Source organism: Triturus cristatus, chromosome 11 (assembly GCF_964204655.1).
Source record: "Triturus cristatus chromosome 11, aTriCri1.1, whole genome shotgun sequence".
NCBI classification, from domain to species: domain Eukaryota; kingdom Metazoa; phylum Chordata; class Amphibia; order Caudata; family Salamandridae; genus Triturus; species Triturus cristatus.
Window position 1 is genome coordinate 989207488 of NC_140594.1, and position 25506 is coordinate 989232993.

The 25506-nt window shown below is 49.1% G+C and overlaps 1 protein-coding gene across 6 annotated transcripts in view; it reads right to left on the minus strand.

The window, feature by feature from the left end:
• Positions 1–7952: 7952 nt before the first annotated feature.
• HLTF (helicase like transcription factor) overlaps positions 7953–25506 on the minus strand; it is a 397768-nt gene continuing 380214 nt past the window's right edge. For all 6 annotated transcript variants that reach the window (XM_085635054.1, XM_085635052.1, XM_085635053.1 and 3 more), the window contains one exon: positions 7953–8847. In XM_085635054.1, coding sequence (XP_085491180.1) covers positions 8695–8847 — 153 coding nt within the window. In that variant the 3' untranslated portion in view covers positions 7953–8694. The remainder of the gene's footprint in view (positions 8848–25506) is intronic.

Genomic DNA, 25506 nt, shown 5'->3' on the forward strand with positions numbered 1-25506 from the left:
TTCGGTACACTGGAGCATGCGTTTCGGTGCCTGCAGGATGCAGAGAAGTAGCTCCGCTACTCCACAGGAGATGCTGGCTGTTTGCAAACTGCTGGCAGTCTTCCCAGGGTTTTGGAGGCTGAACAACTGCAGGATGAGTCGTTTTTGTCGCAATTGTTGGGGACAACAGGCAGGCCAGCAGATTTGGTGCCAAGTCAGTTGCTGCTTCTCAGTTCTTGTTTCTTGCAGCTCTTCTGGAGTCCGTTTATTCTGCTTCTCGGGTGCCAGAGGTTCCCCTAAATACCAGATTTAGGAGTGTTAAGGGAGTAAAGAGTAGTAGCCAATGGGCTACTTATCCTTGGGCTCACTATACCCCCTATATTACCACTTCCTTTGTGGATAACCCTGTCCCAGAGTTCCTAATTCCACTGAATTCAAGATGGTGGATTCATTCTTTCGTGGGACACATTAGGCAGCTCACCTTAGGGGTGTGACTGGCCTGGTAGTGCAACAAGCCTCCCTGCATATCTAATTTCCTGCCTGACCTGGTGCCAAATGGGCCTCAGATCAGAGGGTGGAATTTCCCAGGTCTGGGGGATGCCGGAGTTGCATATCAAAGGTGGCAGAGACTTTGAAGTCCCTGACCTTGATATGCTAAATAACTATCCATCTTGCTGAAGGAGGTGAGCACACCTTCCTCCGGAGCAGGCATTGTTTCTAGCCTCAGAGAGGAGGAGCTCTTACCTGCACGGGTCAGAAACCAGTCTATGGTGGCAGGCTGGACTACAGGAGTCAGCCAGAACACTAGAGGTTGGTATGTTTTCGGGGGGCACATCTAAGGTGCCCTCTGGGTGCATGGAATAATAAATCTTATACTGAATCATTATAGAAGTATTAAACCAAGGTGTTTGATACCAAACACCATAGATTTTATTGAAGCCATTTGTAGCTGGGTCACTCATTTTGACCATTGCCCAGTGCATACCTTAAGATAGCTTCCCTGTTCACTTGCAATATCTAGGAATTGAACTAGCCATCACAGGGCCATATCTGCTCATGCAGATATGTCCTCACACATAAATAAAGGCACCCAGCCTTAGGGCTGTAAAGCCTGCTGTAGGGGTGACTTACATATATGATAAATGCAAAAACAACAATTGATGGACAGAATGCAGAATAATGTCATACATTTACCCCAGTACAGAGATCTGGGCCTAAATCCATCGTTTTTTTGCTCACCATGCCATTCCAGTTTGAACCCAGCCATATGCAAATCAGTCTTGACCCTGTGCCCCATGGGAACAGTCCAGCCCGAACTGCCAAGCCAGGTCCTCCCTGGACTGGAAACAAGCACCCTAGTACCGGTTTCGGGCTTGTTTGTTGTAACGCTTTTCGCCCTAAGTGGGATGGGTATTCCCAGACGTGGGACCCGTGCTCACTACGCCACTGGAGTCAAGCTATCCTGGCTGATGACGGCTGATAGCCAGAAACCGGTCCTAGGATGCTTGATTTCGGTCCAGGGAAGACATGGCTTGGCAGTTCGGGCTGGACTGTTCCCATGAGGCACAGGGTCAAGACTGATTTGCATATGGCCATGTCTGAACTGGGGTGGTGTAGTGGGCAAAAGAACGATGGATTTAACCCAGATCTTTTGACTGGGGGAGAATGTCTGCATTGTCAGCATTCCGTCAATCATTTGTTTGTTGTAACGCTTTTCGCCCTAAGTGGGATGGGTATTCCCAGACGTGGGACCCGTGCTCACTACGCCACTGGAGTCAAGCTATCCTGGCTGATGACGGCTGATAGCCAGAAACCGGTCCTAGGATGCTTGATTTCGGTCCAGGGAAGACATGGCTTGGCAGTTCGGGCTGGACTGTTCCCATGAGGCACAGGGTCAAGACTGATTTGCATATGGCCATGTCTGAACTGGGGTGGTGTAGTGGGCAAAAGAACGATGGATTTAACCCAGATCTTTTGACTGGGGGAGAATGTCTGCATTGTCAGCATTCCGTCCATCATTTGTTTGTTGTAACGCTTTTCGCCCTAAGTGGGATGGGTATTCCCAGACGTGGGACCCGTGCTCACTACGCCACTGGAGTCAAGCTATCCTGGCTGATGACGGCTGATAGCCAGAAACCGGTCCTAGGATGCTTGATTTCGGTCCAGGGAAGACATGGCTTGGCAGTTCGGGCTGGACTGTTCCCATGAGGCACAGGGTCAAGACTGATTTGCATATGGCCATGTCTGAACTGGGGTGGTGTAGTGGGCAAAAGAACGATGGATTTAACCCAGATCTTTTGACTGGGGGAGAATGTCTGCATTGTCAGCATTCCGTCCATCATTTGTTTGTTGTAACGCTTTTCGCCCTAAGTGGGATGGGTATTCCCAGACGTGGGACCCGTGCTCACTACGCCACTGGAGTCAAGCTATCCTGGCTGATGACGGCTGATAGCCAGAAACCGGTCCTAGGATGCTTGATTTCGGTCCAGGGAAGACATGGCTTGGCAGTTCGGGCTGGACTGTTCCCATGAGGCACAGGGTCAAGACTGATTTGCATATGGCCATGTCTGAACTGGGGTGGTGTAGTGGGCAAAAGAACGATGGATTTAACCCAGATCTTTTGACTGGGGGAGAATGTCTGCATTGTCAGCATTCCGTCCATCATTTGTTTGTTGTAACGCTTTTCGCCCTAAGTGGAATGGGTATTCCCAGACGTGGGACCCGTGCTCACTACGCCACTGGAGTCAAGCTATCCTGGCTGATGACGGCTGATAGCCAGAAACCGGTCCTAGGATGCTTGATTTCGGTCCAGGGAAGACATGGCTTGGCAGTTCGGGCTGGACTGTTCCCATGAGGCACAGGGTCAAGACTGATTTGCATATGGCCATGTCTGAACTGGGGTGGTGTAGTGGGCAAAAGAACGATGGATTTAACCCAGATCTTTTGACTGGGGGAGAATGTCTGCATTGTCAGCATTCCGTCCATCATTTGTTTGTTGTAACGCTTTTCGCCCTAAGTGGGATGGGTATTCCCAGACGTGGGACCCGTGCTCACTACGCCACTGGAGTCAAGCTATCCTGGCTGATGACGGCTGATAGCCAGAAACCGGTCCTAGGATGCTTGATTTCGGTCCAGGGAAGACATGGCTTGGCAGTTCGGGCTGGACTGTTCCCATGAGGCACAGGGTCAAGACTGATTTGCATATGGCCATGTCTGAACTGGGGTGGTGTAGTGGGCAAAAGAACGATGGATTTAACCCAGATCTTTTGACTGGGGGAGAATGTCTGCATTGTCAGCATTCCGTCCATCATTTGTTTGTTGTAACGCTTTTCGCCCTAAGTGGGATGGGTATTCCCAGACGTGGGACCCGTGCTCACTACGCCACTGGAGTCAAGCTATCCTGGCTGATGACGGCTGATAGCCAGAAACCGGTCCTAGGATGCTTGATTTCGGTCCAGGGAAGACATGGCTTGGCAGTTCGGGCTGGACTGTTCCCATGAGGCACAGGGTCAAGACTGATTTGCATATGGCCATGTCTGAACTGGGGTGGTGTAGTGGGCAAAAGAACGATGGATTTAACCCAGATCTTTTGACTGGGGGAGAATGTCTGCATTGTCAGCATTCCGTCCATCATTTGTTTGTTGTAACGCTTTTCGCCCTAAGTGGGATGGGTATTCCCAGACGTGGGACCCGTGCTCACTACGCCACTGGAGTCAAGCTATCCTGGCTGATGACGGCTGATAGCCAGAAACCGGTCCTAGGATGCTTGATTTCGGTCCAGGGAAGACATGGCTTGGCAGTTCGGGCTGGACTGTTCCCATGAGGCACAGGGTCAAGACTGATTTGCATATGGCCATGTCTGAACTGGGGTGGTGTAGTGGGCAAAAGAACGATGGATTTAACCCAGATCTTTTGACTGGGGGAGAATGTCTGCATTGTCAGCATTCCGTCCATCATTTGTTTGTTGTAACGCTTTTCGCCCTAAGTGGGATGGGTATTCCCAGACGTGGGACCCGTGCTCACTACGCCACTGGAGTCAAGCTATCCTGGCTGATGACGGCTGATAGCCAGAAACCGGTCCTAGGATGCTTGATTTCGGTCCAGGGAAGACATGGCTTGGCAGTTCGGGCTGGACTGTTCCCATGAGGCACAGGGTCAAGACTGATTTGCATATGGCCATGTCTGAACTGGGGTGGTGTAGTGGGCAAAAGAACGATGGATTTAACCCAGATCTTTTGACTGGGGGAGAATGTCTGCATTGTCAGCATTCCGTCCATCATTTGTTTGTTGTAACGCTTTTCGCCCTAAGTGGGATGGGTATTCCCAGACGTGGGACCCGTGCTCACTACGCCACTGGAGTCAAGCTATCCTGGCTGATGACGGCTGATAGCCAGAAACCGGTCCTAGGATGCTTGATTTCGGTCCAGGGAAGACATGGCTTGGCAGTTCGGGCTGGACTGTTCCCATGAGGCACAGGGTCAAGACTGATTTGCATATGGCCATGTCTGAACTGGGGTGGTGTAGTGGGCAAAAGAACGATGGATTTAACCCAGATCTTTTGACTGGGGGAGAATGTCTGCATTGTCAGCATTCCGTCCATCATTTGTTTGTTGTAACGCTTACATATATGATATGCAGTAACTATGGCATGGCACACAGGGGTGTGTGCCACGTCATGCTTTCTCCATGGTTTGCGCTATGTCATACAGCCTGCGATGCCAGTATGCATGTAATTGTATGGGGGTCCCTCAGGGTAGCATAAGATACACTGCAGCCCTTAGGGACCCTCTGTGGTACCCTTGCCCTAGATACCAGGGGTACCCTTTACTAGGGACTTACAGGAGTGTCATATTGTATGCCAATTGTATCTTTTACCTTGTTTAAGGGAAGTGCATTGGCACTGGAACCTGGTTAGAATGCTTCTAGTGCACTTCCAGTCAAAACATCAGTATTGGTGAGCAAAAAGTGGGAGTGACCATGACAAAAAGGGGCACTTTCCTACAGAGATTCTCCCGAAGAGGCAGCCTGATCAGAGGGCAAATGCTCATGAGCAGGGATCCGAAAAACCATATTCTACATGCTCAATCCGGGGCCAGGAGCGGTGTCAGTGGAAAGGTGTACATGAATCCCACTTTGCGTAGAACGCATCTCAGAGTGAGATGCCTTGGAAACCCCAACGCGCAAAAGAGCGGACATTGCACGTCCTCTAGAGGTGGGGAAAGGATCAAGCCAGGGCTCATACCAATCATGGAAAGGCCCTGTGCTAACTCCATATGTAACTGCCATTTCGTCCGCTCCGGTGTTCGGGAAACCCGACAGGTGGTGTGTCACCACAAAAATTCCATGGTGTTCTAACCACCGTCATTGCCTCCTGGTACATGGTCCACAAACCCACCCAGTCCTGCTTGTGGCAGTAACTGATGGCAATGGTGTCGTCAGTGAGCACATGTACCAACTTCCATCTGATGGAGGGCAGTAAGGCTTTCAAGGCCAAGCAGATGGCTCTCATCTCCAAAACACTGATATGGAGTAGGGCATCTGCCGGAGGCCAGATGCCTCCACCTCTCCCAGATGGCCTCCTCAACCCAGAAGTGATGACTCAGTCAACACTGTGAGATCTGTGGAAGGTAAGGAGTGGGGTCTGCTGTTGACTCAATTGCAGACCCGCAGCCACCACTGCAGATCTTTTGCAGACCGGAAAGATCCCCCTTGTACTGTGTCCACTGAGACTTCATATCCCACTGTAGAGCCCATAAATGCCCTCTGGTATGCTTGACCAGTAGGACAGGAGTCCATCAGTCCCAGCAGCCTCAAAGTCATCATCATTCAGGACAGAGATTGAATTACTAGGATCATAGCCCAAATGTTGTGGACTACCATGAACGGAGAGTGCCTGTGAGCCTGCAGGATGGGGATGTCGTAATAAGAGTCCTGCAGATTCAATGGTATTATCAAGTCTCTAGGACCAACCACAGACAAGACCTAGGTCAGGGGGAGCATCTTGAACCTGCCTTTCCGTAGAAAAGCCATTGAGACGGTGAAGGTATAAAATGGGCTGGAGCCCCCGTCCACATTGGCAACAAGATTTAGCGGAAATAACAACCAACTTCTGGTGCCAGTACCCTCTTTCATAGCTACTTTAGCCATGAGACCATGTCCTGCCTACTGCATGAGCAACCGGTGTTCCTCCGTCAGCCAGTCTGGTGATGGAGGAAGGTACAGTGGGATCTGAAGAAATGGTAAGACCATAATCTCACTGAACAATTTGCTGGACTTTCTGTTCTAAAGTATCACCTGTCGCCTCGACAGAAAGTGTGGTGTACTACCACCAACAGAGTGGCTGTGTGCTGTTTAGGTAACACTATACAGAGTAGGGGGGAGGGGGAGTCGGCAGCTGGGTGCAGGGCAGAAGACTGGACTACACACCGTACCTGTTGCCCCCTCCTACGAGTACCGCAACCACAAAAAGGCTGGGGTGATTGTTGCACCACTTCAGACTGTTGGTAGTATTGGAAGCCCCTACTATAGCCATAGAGGGGGGAAACAGCTGATACGGTTGGCGTGGAGAAGCAGAAAGGCCCAAGGAGAGCACGCAGGCCTGCTATCTTTAAAACGCTCCAGGGCACAGTGATTCAGCCCCAAAAAAGTCAGGACCCTTCAAATGACATGTCCATAATGCTGGCCTGGACATCACCCAAAAAGCCAGTGAACTTCACAAAGCCATGCCTGGGAATGGCTACACTGGTGTCAATACCTCTGCAGATGGAGTCAGTGGTGTCCAGTCTACAGCGATGGCCACATCAAGACCATCTTGCAAGGCCCGAGAAAGCTAGGCCTGGGCTTCTTCTAGGGCCATGGGCAATATTTGGGCCACAGAGTCCCACAAGGAATGAGAGTAGAGGCCTAAGACTCAGATGACATTCACTGACCAAAAGGCTAAACTTGTACACAAGGAAACCTGCTTACCAAAAGTCTCTATTTTCTTCAATTCCCTGTCTTGGTGAGAAGTGGTAAAATAGTTTAAGTTTACTCTGCTGGCCAAATCCTGCACCAAAAGGCTCTCAGGGGTGGGTTGCTGGTTAAGGACAGTTGGGTCAGCCGAAGCAAGGCGATAGCTTGGGCCCTCTGGCAATGCACAGGTGGACCTTAGCCGGGTTTGGCCCAGGTATCCAACAGCATACCAGTAATGGCCTCATTGAATGGGAGTAAAACCTCAGATCTCAACTGGCTAAGCTACAACAACTGTCAGACATTTGTTTCAACTTCCAGAGTGTGAAGTTGAAGATCAAGAACCTCTTCCGCCCTTCGCATAACCATAGCAAAGAAGGTACTGTCTTCCATGGAAGGTCATGGGAGTCACAATTACTGCAGGCCTTGGATTTGTGGCCCAACCTTAGGCACCACAGGCAACCAAATGTGGGTCAGTCATAGACATCTGTTTGCAACATTCTCCACAGGGTTTAAACCCTGTAGATTTGGGAGATAGCCTAGTTCCCTTGGACACAGATTTTTCTTTTTTTAGAAGAAATTGTTAATAGAAAGGCTCAAAGAGACAAGGGGTCACTCTGAGTCCACAACTGTTGGAGCACAATGAAAGTAATGGATATCAGCATGCATAGGTGGCGCCTATATAGGCTTGAGTACGTCACATCTGGGGCGGAGTGATGTCAATGTGGAGCCACCGGCACGACCTGCTGGTGTGCAGGGGTGCTTCTGCAGATTTTCCAGATGGATTGTGATGCCTGAGGGAGTATTCAAAAGTTGAGGAATCTACAGTTAGAAGGTTCTATCAGAAACATGTCTTTTTGCCTGACCTGGCGCAGAGAGCTCACTAATGAATAATCTGCAGAGGAAAGTACCCCTTACAAGTGTCCATTTGAGGGAAAAAATTAAGGGTTCTGTAAATAGTCACTGGATGGATTCTTACAATTCATACAAAGTATTTGAAAAATAATTACAGTGGCCCAGTATTAAGAAATTATGACACGTCTTTTTTACTCAATTGTAAGCATCCAATGCTCCATTTTCGAAGAATATGCGGGTGTTTGCAGTGCCTTAAGCATCTTGACAATATATCTCAGAAGAAGACATACAAGCTCTTTCTAAAGTACTAGTCTTAAGACCTGGAGACCATACACAAACATTTAAAAGAGCATGGACTAGCACATATGTATGTTCAACTTTAGCAAAAGTGGTACTGTCTAAAGTGAAACTTCTTATTGACAAAATCAGCACGATGCCGCAAATCTCCACATTTAATTATAAAACATATTTACAACTAAAATAAACTATAGTTTGACAGGTTTTAGAGAACAAGCTATTGGAAATACTTCAAAATGTTTTGGCACCTCTGGAATAAATGTAGCAAAAAATATATTTTTTAGCGTAGAATGGGAAAATACTTGCATTAAATGCGCACCGTTAAAAAAAATTACTGGAAAATTGTTTTTAAATTATGCACTTTAAAAATGTTTCCCAAAAACAACATATGCTTACCCTTAACATAGATTCTATTGTGGATTCATTTTATGGATTTCCCGATAGGGCATCGGTAAATTGTGGTCAAATCAATACCGATGTCAGTGGATATCTAATGCATCCTTATCAGAGATAAGCCACTGACCCCAAAGATATTAACAGCAATAACCAAACTGGGTTGACTCAGATGATCCAGGGTTTCAAATACTGATGCAGCGCTTCATAAAATCCCAACAGTTAGATGTCCATTAAAGTCTTAATTTCATCAATTCTGGCTTGTTTCCTTTCACTGGAATTTGTTTTTTTTGCCCCAAACGCTCCTGCTGCAAGTTCCCTTTTCTTGTTCTGGATTTTGATCATATTTTCTTCAACAGAGTTCTTTACAATGAACTACATGAGAAAGAGTTAAAAACAAAAAGAGGTTTTAGTATATTTATGTACTTTGCAGTAAACTCTATTGGATGTTTATGATAATGAATCATGACTTGCAAGAAAAAATCTTTTTATTATACATAATTATTAATAGAACATTAAACAATCTGATTTTCACAATGCTCAGGGTGACTGTTACTTTCTTGTACCTATGGACTCTTTAAGCTTTTGGTGTCTACAGATCACCTTTCTCTGTTTCCCTCCACATTAGCCCGAAATGGTGAACTATAGAGACAACGGAAGGAATGTACTGGGTTAGGCTGGACCATTGTAGTGTTTGGCTGTTATAACAGTTGCTTTCTGCAATATGCTGATTCCAAAAGTGGTGCGTGCTTACATTTTAACCTGACTCCTGATATTGCTGGACCTCTCAGCTGCTTTTAACACAGTCAACCATTCCACCCTCATCAGCACCCTAGAGTCCCGATTGGGGATCACTCTCAGTGTCTTTTACTGGTTCTCCTCATACCTTTCCAACCAGCACATTCACATGAGCAAGTCTAGGTCACAAAAGATCCTATCACCGGTGGAGTCTTCCAGGGCTTTATACTGTTTCCTCTAATCTTCAACCTATATATGGAGCTGCTCCTCAACGATAACATTATTAAGATTCACCAATATGGCGATGATACACAAATCTACCTGAAAGTCACCTCTGCTTTAGACATCCAACGCCTCAAGCACTGTTTGCCCATCAAAGCTCAACCCAACCAAGACAGGATTCCTGTTAATTGCCAAGAACAATTAGCAATATAAAAGAGCTAAAATGGCTCAATGAGATGAAAATTGATGGCTTTGAACCCTAACTTTCATCAAATGCCAAGTCGCTTGGATTCAGCCAGAACACAAAACCACACCCTCAAGGAACACAAAGCCAAAAAACACGAAACCGTTCTGATACCAGATCTCTATTCTAAAGCTAAAGAAAGTCAAACCATTTATTCCATAAAGTAATTTCAGAACTGCTGTTCAAAACCTTGTACTTTTGCTTCTGGATTTGGTAATGCCCTACTCCATGGCCTCCCAGACGCCAAACTGGCACCTTTTAGGAACATGGGCCTGAAGAAAAATGATGACATCACCTCCATCCTATTGGAATTCCATTGGCTACCCTTGCAGGCCTGCACATCTTCAAAACCAGCTGTATCATTTACAAAGCTGTACCATCTGGGTGCACAGATGAAAAAGGCCTGTCTTTTTTTCCTTTTTGCATTTGTTAGTCTGCAGTCTGATGGGGTCTAGGTGCACGTGTGCCGAGATCTACCAGAGATAGTGAGCTTGTCTTCAAGATGGGAGGGAAGTGTTAGGGGGTGCTTGGCTGCTCTTGACCCTGTAAACTGGGTGGTGGTGTTCGACCCTTGACCTTTTGGTAGGTCGCTCCCCCCCGCTGCAGCGCCGCCTGCACCCCTGCTGTCTGCTGCCGCCTGTGGAATTCGAGGCCCTCCACCACCCGCAGGCTTCCACCTGCGCCTCATCCCTGGTGGCCAGTGGTGGCCTTGGGTACGTCTCACTTGCTGCCTTTGTGCCTCCGTGCCCCTTGATTCTGTGCCTGTCTGTGCCCCCTGCCCCCCGCTCGTCGCTCTGCTTCTGTGCCCCCTTTTTATTTCTGTACCCCTCGCCGTCCACTGTAGCCCTGTGTTTACTTTGTGCCTGTGACCCTGATTTTGTACCCCTTTTCTCTTCTGTGCCCCGTGCCGGTCTCCTGTTCCCCGTCCCCGCCGCTGCCTCCCCTGCGGCCCCGCCCCCTCCGCACCCATTCGTCACACCCGTCCCTTGCCTCCCAGCTGCTCCTCCCTCCCCATATATGGGTGGCCGCTGCGCGGTGAGGAGAGTGACCCTTGACCTTCTGGTAGGTCGCCCCCCGCGCTACAGTGCCACCTGCACCCCCGCTGTCTGCTGCCGCCGGTGGAATTCGAGGCCCTCCACCACCCGCAGGCTTCCACCTGCGCCTCATCCCTGGTGGCCAGTGGTGGCCTTAGGTACGTCTCACTTGCTGCCTTTGTGCCTCCGTGCCCCTTGGTTCTGTGCCTGTGACTGTCTGTGCCCCCTGCCCCCCGCTCGCCGCTCTGCTTCTGTGCCCCCTTTTTATTTCTGTACCCCTCGCCGTCCACTGTACCCCTGTGTTTACTTTGGGCCTGTGACCCTGATTTTGTACCCCTTTTCTCTTCTGTGCCCCATGCCGGTCTGCTGTCCCCCATCCCCACCACTGCCTCCCCTGCGGCCCCGCCCCCCTCCGCGCCCATTCGTCACACCCGTCCCTCGCCTCCCGCCTCCCAGCTGCTCCTCCCTCCCCACCTCCCCATATATGGCGCCCGCTGCGCAGCCGCACCGAAGGCGCGCCTAAGGCAAGCCCGTCTGCGCCCAGCGCCAGAACCCCTGGCCGCCGCAGCAGCCACGAAGACCGCCTCCGCTACGACGCCAAAACCCTCGTCGCTCTCTCTACCCAGGAAGGACCCACACCTGCTGCAAGGCCACCCCGAAGCGCACCCACAGCCCCTTCACCTGCTGGAACTGCAACTTCTCCTGCCTTGAAAGCACCAAGACACCCACCACAACGGAAGCCAACCAGCTCAGATGCATCCTGATCAACACCCGCTCCACACACAAACACGCCATCGACCGGACGTCGCCTTCCTGACCGAGATCTGGATGAACGAAGCCTCCTCGCCAGACATCGCCATAGCCATCCCAGACGGGTACAAGATCACCCGCAGAGACCGCTCTAACAGGGCCGGAGGAGGAATCACCATCGTCCACAAAAACACCATCAAAATCTCAACAAACACCAACGACACCCTCAGCACTGCCGAACACATGCACTTCCAGATCCACACGGACCCCAAGACCACCCTAAGAGGCACCCTCGTCTACAGACTGCCAGGACCCCGGCCTCAAGTCTGCGACTCCATCGCCGACCTCATCAGCACGCACGTGCTGACCTCCACCGACTACATCCTCCTCGGAGACCTGAACTATCATCTGGAGAACAACAGACAACAACTCTTCCACCCTGATCGACAATCTCGCCAACCTCGGACTGAAACAGCTCGTCACGACGCCGACCCACATCGCCGGCCACATTCTTGATGCCATCTTCTCCTCAAGCCCCCACGTCACCTTCAGCCACGCCTCCGAATTCACCTGGACAGACCACCACTGCATCCACTTCTCCTTCCAAAAACCACTCACACACCACCGCACCCCACAGACCCCCCGCCGCCGCTGGGGCAAAATCACTGAAGAACAACTACAGACAAGCCTCGCACTCAACCCTCCGACGAACCCCACCAACCCGGATGAAGGTGCACTCGCCCTCGAACGCTGGATGAATGCCTGCGCCAACACCGTCGCTCCGCTGAAAAACCCCACCAACAGAGACACCAGCAGAAGAGTCAGCTGGTTCACCCCGGAACTCCTCGACTCCAAATGCACCGGAAAATGGAAAACATATGGCACAGCAACAAGACGCCAGACAGCCGCACTGCCCACAAAGACGCCATCCGCAACCACCACCACCTCATCAGGACCGCCAAAAGAACCTCCTTCACAGACCGCCTTGACAACAATGCGCACAACAGCAAGGAGCTCTTCACATCGTGAAGGAACTCTCCAACCCCAGCTCCAACGCCAACGACATCCCACCATCGCAAGCCCTGTGCGACTCCCTCGCCACCTTCTTTCACCGGATAATCACCGACATCCATGACCGCTTCAGACCCCGGACGACCCCTGCCGACCACACCGCACCGAACCCACCGCCCACGACACCCTGGGCCAATGTGAGCATCGAGGACACAATCAAGACCATGGGAACAATCCACTGTGGTTCCCCGTCTGACCCTCTCCCGCACTACATCTTCAACAAAGCCAGCTAGTCCATCGCACCCCACCTGCACAAAATCATTAACCTCTCCTTCGAGACCGCCACCTTCCCTGAGAACTGGAAGCACGCAGAGATCAACGCCCTACTGAAGAAACCCAAGGCGGACCCGAGCGACCTCAAGAACTTCCGGCCCATCTCCTTGCTTCCGTTCCCAGCAAAGGTCATCGAGAAGATAGTAAACCCCCAGCTCACCCGGCACCTCGAAGACAACAACATCCTAGATCCGTCCCAATCAGGATTCCGCAGCAACCACAGCACCGAGACCACCCTCATCACCGCCACAGACGACATCAGGATCCTGCTAGACAATGGCGAGACGGCGGCCCTCATCCTCCTGGACCTCTCCGCCGCCTTCGACACCGTCTGCCACCGCACACTACGCACGCACCTCCACGACGCAGGGATCCGAAACAAAGCCCTGGACTGGACCACCTCCTTCCTCTCCGGCAGAACTCAGAGAGTCCGCCTCCCCCCGTTCCGAACCAAGGCCTCCGAGATCATCTGTGGCGTCCCTCAAGGATCCTCCCTCAGCCGGACGCTGTTTAAACGTCTACATGGCACCACTAGCACGCATCGCACGACCTCAACATAATCTCATACGCTGACGACACTCAGCTGATCCTCTCCCTCACTAAGGACCCCCTCACTGCCAAATCCAACCTCCACCAGGAAATGAAGGCCGTCGCCGACAGGATGGAGGACAGCCGCCTCAAACTGAACACAGACAAGACGGAAATCCTCATCCTCATCCTCGGGTCCAACCCCTCCGTATGGGACGACTCTTGGAGGCCCACATCACTAGGGTCCCCCCCGGCCCCCACCGACCACGCACGCAACCTGGGAGTCATCCTCGACTCAAAACTTTCCATGACCAAACAAGTCAACTCGGTCTCCTCCACCTGTTTCAAACCCCTCCGCATGCGCCGCAAGATCTACAGATGGATCCCGACAAACACGAGGAAAACAGTCACCCAGGCCCTAGTCAGCAGCAGACTCGACTATGGAAACGCACTCTACGCCGGAGCCTCGTCCAAGCTCATCAGCAGACAACAGAGAATCCAGAATGCCTGTGCACGCCTGATCCTCGACGTCCCGCGCCGCAACCACATCACCCCCACCTGAGGAACCTGCACTGGCTCCCCATCGACAAAAGAATCTCCTTCAAGCTCCTGATCCACGCACACAAGGCACTCCACAAAACAGGCCCAGCCTCTCCCAACAGTCGACTCTCCTTCTACGTACCCAACAGGAAACTCCGCTCCGCTGACCACGCCCTGGCCACGGTCCCACGCATCCGGAGGCAGATCCATCACCCATCTCGCCGCCAAGACCTGGAACACCCTCCCCCTGGACTCCAGTGGCGTAGTGAGTGTGGGTCCCGTGCTCACTACGCCACTGGAGTCAAGCTATCCTGGCTGATGACGGCTAATAGCCAGAAACACGGTCCTAGGATGCTTGATTCCGGTCCAGGGAAGACATGGCTTGGCAGTTCGGGCTGGACTGTTCCCATGAGGCACAGGGTCAAGACTGATTTGCATATGGCCATGTCTGAACTGGGGTGGCGTAGTGGGCAAAAGAACGATGGATTTAACCCAGATCTCTTGACTGGGGGAGAATGTTTGCATTGTCAGCATTCCGTCCATCATTTGTTTGTTGTAACGCTTTTCGCCCTAAGTGGGATGGGTATGCCCAGACGTGGGTCCCGTGCTCACTACGCCACTGGAGTCAAGCTATCCTGGCTGATGACGGCTGATAGCCAGAAACCGGTCCTAGGATGCTTGATTCCGGTCCAGGGAAGACATGGCTTGGCAGTTCGGGCTGGACTGTTCCCATCAGGCACAGGGTCAAGACTGATTTGCATATGGCCATGTCTGAACTGGGGTGGCGTAGTGGGCAAAAGAACGATGGATTTAACCCAGATCTCTTGACTGGGGGAGAATGTTTGCATTGTCAGCATTCCGTCCATCATTTGTTTGTTGTAACGCTTTTCGCCCTAAGTGGGATGGGTATGCCCAGACGTGGGTCCCGTGCTCACTACGCCACTGGAGTCAAGCTATCCTGGCTGATGACGGCTGATAGCCAGAAACCGGTCCTAGGATGCTTGATTCCGGTCCAGGGAAGACATGGCTTGGCAGTTCGGGCTGGACTGTTCCCATGAGGCACAGGGTCAAGACTGATTTGCATATGGCCATGTCTGAACTGGGGTGGCATAGTGGGCAAAAGAACGATGGATTTTACCCAGATCTCTTGACTGGGGGAGAATGTTTGCATTGTCAGCATTCCGTCCATCATTTGTTTGTTGTAAAACTTTCTAAAAGAGGCATTTTCAGCATTGTACTGAAAAAACAACAAAAAACTTTACCATAAAAGAGGATTTTTCTTTACAATTCTGAATACACCAAACATGAACTGTTTACATATTCCTATTTGGAAGTTACAGCTTATTAAATGTAATAAGGTATCTCCAATGTTAACCTATGGGAGAGGTAGGTCTTGCAAAAGTGAAAAACACATTTTCACTTTCAGGACATGTACATGTCCTACTTTTTAAATACATTGCACCCTGCCATGTGGGCTGTTTAGGGCCTACCATAGGGGTGACATGTGTATTAAAAAGGAAGGTTTGGGGCTGGCAAAAGGTTTAGTTTGCCAGGTCTAAATGGCAGTTTAAAACTGCGAGGCACACACTGCCTGATACATGTTTGAAAGGGCACTTAGTGGGTGGCACAATCAGTGCTGCAGGCCCACTAATAGAATTGAATTTACAGGACCTGGGCACACACAGTACCACTTTACTCGGGACATATAAGAAAATTAAATATGTCAACTGGGGATAAGCCACCATGATTTAAGGAGTGAGCACATGCACTTTAGCACTGGTTAGCAGTGGTAAAGTGCTCTGATTATTGCTGGCCTTAGAACTCTGATCAGCGAAAAATATTGAGGAGGAAGGGGAAAGGCTTGGGGAAAGACCACCCTAAGGATGACAGGTCTATCAAGGTACCTTTTGGACTTTTTAAAGTAGTCGGACTAACCCTTATTATTTAAGTCACCTTTTTGAAAAGTCTATGTTAGATTTGGGGGTCTCTAGTTGGCAGAGGTAGGCACCTTTGACCAAATAGGGACCCTTGCGTCTAGTCAGGGTAAGGGGGTACACTCCTAAAATAACCCCTGCTCACCCCCTTGGTAGCTTGGCACGAGCAGACAGGCTTATCTCAGAGGCAGTGTGTAAAGCATTTGTGAACACATACAGTAACCCAGTGACAACACTACAGATGGACACCACACAAGTTGTAGTATAAAAATAAGTATTTTTATACAGACTTATCACAAGTCCATAAACAACAAAAATCCACAATACTGTACTTTAAAAATGGTAGAAATGGCTTAGTTCTCTTAAGATGGTAAATGCGACACTAAGTTCAATGTACCTTTGGATGCGTAACGCTATACAACGAAAGTGTTGCAGGGAAGGTGATGCATTGGTTCCTTACACGCAAGAACGGTGATGCGTCGGTTCCCTACTGCTGCTTAGGGGATGGGTCGGTTCTTCTTGGCGTGTGGCCGTGATGCGTCAGTTTCTTACTGCGCTTCCGTGACGGTGCGACCCGCAACGCCATGATGCGATGAAGATCCGGTGCAATGAAACAAAAATGGCGGCTTCTTCTTGAAGGGACAACTTTGTGTGCACGCCCGACGGCCGTGCGGCGACTCAACAAATCTTCTGAGCCGCGACAGGCCCTGCGACACGCTTCTCCGGTGATGCGACGGTGTCTGCTGCAACGGAGACACCCTTCTCCGGTGATGCGAGGTGCTTCGGGTGATGCAATGGCGACAGCACGCTTCTCTGGTGATGCGACGGCATTTGCTGCAACACTCTTCTCCGGTGATGCAACATCGTCTGCTGCGACGGCGACACTGTTCTCACACAACAGAAGGCCCTTGAAAAAGAACTCTTGGGGAGCTGGGGTTGAAGTCTGTTGTCCCTGAGACTTCAGCAGGAGTCAAGCTCTATCTCAAGCCCTTGGAGAGCCTTCACAAGTTGAATTCAAAAGTAGCACAAAGTCGTTTTTCCTTTCTTTGGCAGTCAGGCAACCACTGCAGGCCAATCCCCCAAACAGCACTCAGCTAGGGATAGGCTCTTCCTCAGTTTCTCTGGTTCCTCTCCTCAGTAAAGGTTCTTCTTGTTTTCCAAAGCGATCTAAAGTTCTGGGGTTTGGGTCCCCTCTTTTATACTCATTTACCCTTTGTTCTCTGAAGAAAGAGAGGCCTTTGCCTAGTCCAAACCAGTTCTGGTCAGTCCTGGAGCACTTTGTTGACAAGACTCCTTCTTTCCTTTCACAGTGTAGGCCAGGGACATCAGACGCACCACAGGAGGTAGAGCTAGCATTGTGGAGGGAAGGCACAGCCCTATTCAGGTCCCAGTTGCAACTCCTCCCACCCATCTGCATGCAGATCTCTCTATTCAGCCATGTGCTGGCTAACCATGTCTCCTGGAATCCCCCAGCCCCGGTCATTCAAACTCCAGACAAGAAATACACAACCTAGCAGAGGCAGGCTTGGATAGTTAGACAAGAAAATACCTACTTTCTAAAAGTGGTATTTTCAAACACAGAATGTTAAAACCAACTTCACTAAAAGAGGTATTTTAGCATTCTGAGTTCAGGCATACAAAACTCGAATTTCTACCTAGTTCCCTGGGTCAGTAAGGATTATAAGATGTAATAATCAAACTGCCCATTCTGGCCTATAGGGGACAGGTAGCCTTGCAATAGTGAAAAATGAAAATGGCTGTAATTCACTATTAGGACTTGCCACACACATCAGGGCATGTCCTACCTTTTACTTACAATGCACCCTGCCCTTGGGCCTACCATAGGGGTAACTAATATGCAGAAAAGTGAAAGTTTAGGGACAACAAGTGGGTACACTTGCCCAGTCAACATGGCAGTACCAGACTGCACACAAGCTCTGCAATGGCAGACCTGAGACACACTTTACATGCTGCTTCTGTGGGTGGCACAACCAGTGCTGCAAGCCCACCAGCAGCATTTGATTTTCAAGCCTTAGGCACACTCAGTGCACTGTACAAGGGTCTGACCAGTAAATCCACTAATCCAATCATGGAGTCACCAATCCATACATCAATTTACCGCTGAATAGCAGTGGCACAGTGCCCAAATCATCTATAACCAGCAAAAACACATGAGGCAACAGAAAAAATGGAAGGGAGACCCACACCAAGGTGGCAGGTCTAACAGTCTCCAACAGTTGTTTTCTCCCTTTCCTTTCCTCATGCTTAATAAGACTTTAATTTGGTTGTCACTCCCTTTGAGCTGCCTACCTTTGTGCCTTGAGGCTCCTCACCCATAAGACAGTGTTACTCTGCAAAGCCAGTGAGTGAGCATCAGGCTCTCTGAGTTAACCTGCCGCACACCACCTTCTTCCAGCAAAACTTGTTCAGTGGACACGACCATCCTTCACACCAAAAGTTGTGACCCTGCCAGGATTCTATGCTGTCCTCGCCTCTCTAAAGAGGACGAGAGACTCCATTGCTTGGACCAAAATAGAGCACTGACCATTTACGTTGACTGTACCAAAGAACCACTGGTGGATGGTAAGCTCTTCGCGAGGTTCCCTGCAGCAAAAAAAGACCAGGATGGGCAGAGCAGGACCATCTCTCAGTGAATCGTACTCTGTTTCAAGATATGCTATGTACTGGCCAAAAAGTAGTCTCCAGAAGCCCTGCAAGCTCATTTCACCAGGGCCAAAACTGCTGCCACTGCATTGGCATGCGGAGTTCCTGTCCTGGACATCTGCTAGGCAGTTATGTGGGTGTTCTGACAAATGTTCATTAAGCACTTTAGTCTGGACAGACAGGTTTGCCGAGAAGGGCATTTCGCCTGTTCAGCCTGAAGGATTTCTTGGTTTGAGCCAAAATCACTGACTTACGATCTCTGAGGTAGTGACTGAATAGCTATTAAAGGCGAGGAATCAGTGGTCAGAAGTCCCTATCAGAAGAACAAGTTTCTTACCTTTGTTAACGCTCTTTCTGGTAGAGACTAAATCCATCTGCAGATTCCTCACCAACCCTCTCATCCTCCCCATTCTGTGAATTAGATTCTTCTGATTAATAAGATCGCAAGTACAGAAATCTGCATACTGGCTAAACTCAATTTGCAATTGGGGATCTGCATCGGGAGGCACAAACAGACTCAAAAGCTACTGATATCAGAGTGCTAGAGGGGCGCCTAGATGGACCCCGCAAGTCATTTCCAGACAGGAATGGCATCAGTGTGGAGCCATAAAGCACCACCCACTGGCATGTAGAGGTACTATTCAAAAGTATCCGATTCCAGTCTGACGGCTAGGGAATATTCAAAAGGTGGGGAATCTGTGGTTACTTAGAGTCTCTACCAGATATAGCATTATCAAAAGTAAGAAAATCGTTGGACTGATGTACAGAACTTAAAAGAGAAATTGATTAGAAAGAAAACCATAAAATGCCCCCTACTTTGAACCATATACAAAGTAGTACTGGGTGCCCGAGTGGTCTGATTGAGCCTTACATTCTTTTGAGGGAAGGAGGACTATCTTTCTTTTTTCTTTCCTTCTCTCAATTTTTTTTTTGTGTTTTCCATCGGTTATCCAGATTACCTTCCATCTGTTTATCCTTCCTTCTCTCTATTTTCTCTCTTAATTTAATCATCTCTCAATCCATTTATCCTTCCTTCCCCACCTTCCATTTTTTCACCGTCCATCTCTCTGCCCTTCTATCCCTCCCTCCATCCATCCTACTCTCCAGCCTTCTCCGTACCGATTCATTCTCTAATCTAATCTATTCATACTTTTCTCCATCCATCCTTCACTCATCATCCCTCCAATCTCTTATCCTTTTCTCCATCCCTCCTCCAATCTTTCTTTCCATCCATTATTCTTTCCATCCATATTCTCCCTAATTTGTGTGCTCTCTTGTTCCATTTGTCTCCCCATAGTCCCACCCACACACCATTATACTGTCCGTTTCCAGTGGCCTTTATCAGTTTTTATTTGCAGACCTGAGTTTTCAATTAAACTCATAGGAATTTTGAAACAATTTAATTGATATTTGTGCACAGACCTATCAGTAACACCCACTTGTGCCGCTGCTGCTAAAGTGAGGGGGGTCATGACACTTCTGGCTCTAAATGTATGTATGAATGTTTGTGTATGGTATTTCTGTAACACAAAGATAGCCAAAAGGCAAAGGAGCACTGTACATTGTCAAAGACAAGTATAAAGTCAACAACTAAGAGAAGCTGGAGCTGGATTGAGAATGGTTAATGCAATCTGATGTAGAGTTCATTTAAAGGTGAGTCTTCAACTCTTTTCTAAATTGATGTGAGTCTTCAACTCTTTTCTAAATTGGAGAAGTGATGAGGTGGTCCTCGTGGATATTGGGATGCTCCAGATTTCTTTTTCTAGGCGAAAGCATTGAGAGGGTGAAGTCTAAAATAGGACAAACGCCTCAGTACTACTTCGTCACCAGAAATTAGGGGGAATAACTAATACCACCTACTTCAGGTGTTGGAATCCTCTCAATGGCTCCTTAGGCCTAAAGGGCCTGCACTTCCTGCCATAAGACGGACAAATTGTCCTCAGTCAGTCGCTCTGGGGATATTCAAAGATGTGCCAGAGTGAAAATGAAAGTAAGATGTACTCCTTCTGGATTATCTGCAGGACCCGCATTTCTGATATGATCTTCTGCCAACCAGGAAAGAATCGTCAGATCCTGCTTCCAGCCGGGTGGCTCTGCTCACTAAAGGCATTCTAAAAGGGTTTGGCAGATGGGGCACAGGGGGGCAGATGGGGTGGGTTCAGTGGACTGAGCAGCTCACTTGACCTGACTGCGGAGACAGTGGGCGGAGCGGTAAAACTGCTGTGCACCCTGAGGAGGCTGAATTGGCTAAAGGCATGGAGCACCTCTGCCTAATCGGCAAAAGGTAGTTAAGCCCAGAAAAAGTGCCATAGCCCTGTTCTCCTTGAACCATTCTAGAGCGGAATCAGTTTTGTCCCAAAATAGGCAAGCCACATCAGTGGGCACCTTCATGAGGGACAATTGGACATCGCCTGAAAAACCGATGGATAGTGACACTTGTGCCAATGGCTCCCCCAATGGAATTGGTGTAGTTAAGCCACAACTAATTTAGAACTTGGCCGCATTACATGGCTTGGATGAGGACAGTTTGGCAGTATTCTGGAACACCTAAACGAAGACAGCCTAGATCAACCTGTAGCCTAGGAGGTTACTTCCCAGGGAACAGAAATACAGTGCAATAGAGAGGGAAGCCTTTGCAGTGATCTGGGTGCTGAAGAAGCTGAGACCATATTGGTTCGTGTTTACATCCGGGTTCAGACAGATACACAGACCTCTTAGATGGCTAACACAGATGAGCGGTGAGAATCCCAAACTCTTGAGGTGGTCCATTTCCTTACAGGGAAAGGACTTTATATTGGAACACTGTCCTGGAACAGACCACATCAATGCTCATGGTGTTCCCTGGTTTTGCAGCCTTAGTGAAGAGAACTCCCACAGTTCTTACTCTACCACTACCAGAAGTAGCCATCCTGCATTAACCTCAGTCTGGAAGAGCTGTGCAAGGAAAGGATGATTTGTACAGGGAAGTTGCCCTGCAGTACAAACTATTTCTTATTCAGATAAAGTACAGTGGGAGAAATGGTCACTGTGTTCTTCCCAAGCATGCTAGAGAACGAGAATAACTGTATCTGTCCTCTTCGGTTACTATCTGAGGTCATAGAGGGATAAATCCTTTTCCTAAGAGGTTCCTAGAAAACCATTCCCCTTTGAAGCCCTTTCCCCTACATTGTGGAATCTGGTGATATCAGGAGAAGAATCTGAACGTGGAAGAGTCTTTCTCCCTCCACTGGGAAATGCAGTCTCTAGACTACTCTTCCTGGTTGTCTTGTACTTCCCCCTATTTTTCTGTAGGGTCTGCTGCGACGTAATATGAACTGAACTTCTTGCTGACGATGCTGGATATGGAGACCGAGGCAGGAGGTAATGTAAGTGATGGCAGAAGCTGCTGATGTGTGACAGTCTACACCAATAATCAGGCGGAGAAGGCTGCATCACCATCTGCCTGCCATGAGAAAAATCCACCGGTATCTGAAGAATCAGTTGTTTATGATGCTTACTACTCCCCATCCTAGGGATCACAGCCCTCCCTATCTGGTGATCTGCACTATTGGCACAATTGCTCCTCATTACACTGTAAAAGAGCATTGCATGTACCTCTGCTTCTTTATCCTCTTCTTCCTCATTAGATATGGGATCATACTGACACTCTTATCGTTCATATAGTAATTTCTTCACTGGGGCTAGCCACAATTGCAGGCTGCACCAAAGAGAGATGCTCTGTAGTTGTCCTGTCCTTTTTCTTGGTTTCTCAAGTTGAGTAGGAGGCTCTGCAAAATACTTTGCTAAGAGGTTTGTGGAGTACTGAAGACATGGTTGACCTTGTAGGTGAGATCAGGGTAGTTGATGCTATTTGCTTTCAAGAGGTCTGTCACTGGGGGGGTACAGTAGACCCCATGGAGAATACAGCACAACTTTCTCTCAGTCTTTGAGAGTCTTGAAATAAGCTTGCAGCAAATCTTGCCATACTCTTGTTTGTGAGTTGGATGCAAACATTAGAGGCAAGATTTATTTGACCATCAAACAACTTCTTCAAGCCACAGATACAGCACAAGGATGCTTTCTCCCTTTGACGCCTCTTACATGAGACCGGTAACTTCCTGGCCAAAAGAACCCTAAAACAACTTCACAGCAAAACTGAATGTTGAAAAACCAAGGGAGAATCAAGCACTGGCACCACCAATAAATCTGGATTCCATGCAGTAACCCATGCAAACAACATGTGAAAATGCCCATGTTTGTTGCATTTGTGCGTCTTACCAACTAACTTTGGCAATGCTTGTTCTAAACATTTTTGTCACTCTGGTAATGTAACTTTCACTCTTAAATAACTTTGTTAACAACTGTGTACGCTCTGCACCCTAGTTTGCCCACTTTTTTGGCATGTCATGTTATTTTCAGAGAGTATTGCTGTGGTTTTGCTATATAGTCTACTTTGCATGTCTTACTGTTTGCTGCACCTAGAAGCTAAGCCCGTGGCAATGTTTATGCTATATGCATAATAAAGAAACAAAGCTACTACCTGCTAGCTAAAAATTGTTACAGTTCTAATATACAGAAAGAGTGAAATGCTGGTGGGAGGGGACAGGAACGCGGCTCTTAGGGGTGACCTTGATCGTTTGCCGCCTAAGCGAGGGGAGCCACCTGGCAAGCACTTGATGGAATTTCTAGATGCCTTAGGTTTGATTGATGTGTGGCGTGTATGTAACCCAACATCCAGGCAATACACTTTTCACTCCGGGGTACACAGGAGTCTGTCTCGCATTGATTATTTGTTTTGCAAGGCAACCCAGCTTCCACAATTTGGGAAGATTACTTTTCTTCCGAGGGGTATTTCTGACCATTTACCTATTGTTACCTACTATGGAGTAGGATCAGCTTGAGATTGCAGTTGCCTTTCCCAGTCATTTTAAGATTGTTTATACCCCCTCATCCACATCCACCCAGGCTGCGGCAGCGGAATTGCTTTCCACAATGCCTTTACCACAACTGGATCCGCAGGAGTTGTCGGACCTCGATTTGACCTCGGAGGAGGTTTCCAAAGCAATTGGGGCGCTACAATCTGGGAAGGCCATGGGTCCGAGTGGCCTCCCAATAAATCTTTACAAAGTTACCACCTCCGTTATTGTGCCCTTTTTGGTGCGTATTTATGACGAAGGAGTATCCCTCGGTACTTTGCCAGCTACACAGAGACTGGCCAACATTGTGGTCATTCATAAAACGGGCAAACCACCGGGCAGCTGCTCCTCGTATAGGCCGATCTCTCTTTTGGACCCCGAGGTCAAAATATTGGCCAAGCTCTTGGCCCTTCGTCACTCTCCATGTCTTCACAAATTGATCCACCTGGATCAATCTGGTTTTATGCTGGCCAGAAATACCGCGCTCAATCTGCGTCGCTTGTTTGGGGTGTTGGGCAGGGCCTCCACTATTCAGGAGGATTCAGTGATAGTGTCCTTGGATGCTAAGATGGCCTTCGATATGATAGAATGGCCCATTATGTTCACGGTGCTGAAGAGAAATGGGTTTGGCGCTCATTTTATACCGTGGGTGCGCCTGCTTTATGCCCGCCCTTTGGCCTGGGTTATGGTTAACGGAGCCCGGTCAGCCGTTTTTGAGCTTGGTAAAGGCACGCGTCAGGGAAGTCCCCTGTCGACTCTTCTTTTCGCCTTAGACCTAGTGTAGGAAGGTGGATATCGGACTATGGTTACCCCCAACTTTTTGCCTAGTGTCTAGCTGGTTTTTCGACTTAGTTGGCCTGAGATCCTGCCATTCAGGGTCTCAGGCTGTCTGCTCTCTCTTTAAAATGGACTCCATGTACCCTAGGTACATAACCAATCGGTAAGGATCACCTTATTGGACCCTGTACAGTGTACCCTAGGTACCCAGGGCATAGGTGTACCCTAGGCCTCCCAGGGGCTGCAGCATGTATTATGCCACCCCTGGTCTGGCCTTCCAATCAGACACAACTGGCTGATCACTCAGCTGGGGCAAGGTCGTGTAATCACCCCTTGCTTAGGTGTAGTATTCCTATACCTACCTTATATATAGACACATGTGTACCTATCAGCCACTCCTATGGCAGGCCTTAACAATCCTGGAGGCAGAGTGCTTGGTAACATGTGAGATGGTGCTCTAGCATGAGCTGAGCCTGTCTGCAGCTTTCGGAACCATGTCCTTATAGCTGTTCTATGATATAGCCTACCATATACTCTTAAAGTGCCTTATAATCTTAAACGGTTATGGTAACTATGGTTTGGCTTTATCAAAACATGTCGTGTAAGGTGTCTAACACTTTGGAATAATACCCCCATAACATTTCTGGTGATGAGGATATTATTCGCACCTTCTAGAGGGAGAGACATGTTAAAATCCTACTTTGCTGTTTAACTCTCACCAAAGCCTCAGCATCACAAAATGGATGCTGCTTCCACAGACACGAGTCTGACCTCCTGCTGCTGGGAGCCCTCCCAGCCAGGGAGGCCTGGACAATAGGTTTCCTGCTTGGGGAGGTGCTAGAACCTCCCCAGACAGACTTTAGTGTATTGGGGCAGGGAGGGTTGAAAGGAATGAGACATGCCTGGGGCACACAAGGTGCTCCATGCATCGTCCAGTTCAAACCGGTGCTGGGGCACTCCAGCCCCAGCTCTGGCGCGAAAGTGGACAAAGGAAAGGGGGTGTAGCCACTCCCCTTCCTGGTCCCACCCATAGGAGGGACCTTGCAGGTAGCCCAGCCCAGTATATTAGTAGCTAGTTGGGTCCTGCTAAATTTGATTATCCTGAACCTGCAACTTGAACAGAAACTCTGGACCTTCGACATTCAATGAAAGAAGAAGACTGAAGAATCTCCCTTGTGGCCAAGGAGTGGTCACCCTGTGCGAACAGGCACCATCAAGAGACTTACCGTTTGCTTTGCTGAAGTTCTACGAGGGACCGAGACTGCAGAGCCTGACCAGAGCCTTGACTTCCAGACTTCTCCGACCCTGATCCACATCCACAGCCGAGCTGAGATCCATGGAGGCGACGAGAGACGTGGGACCGG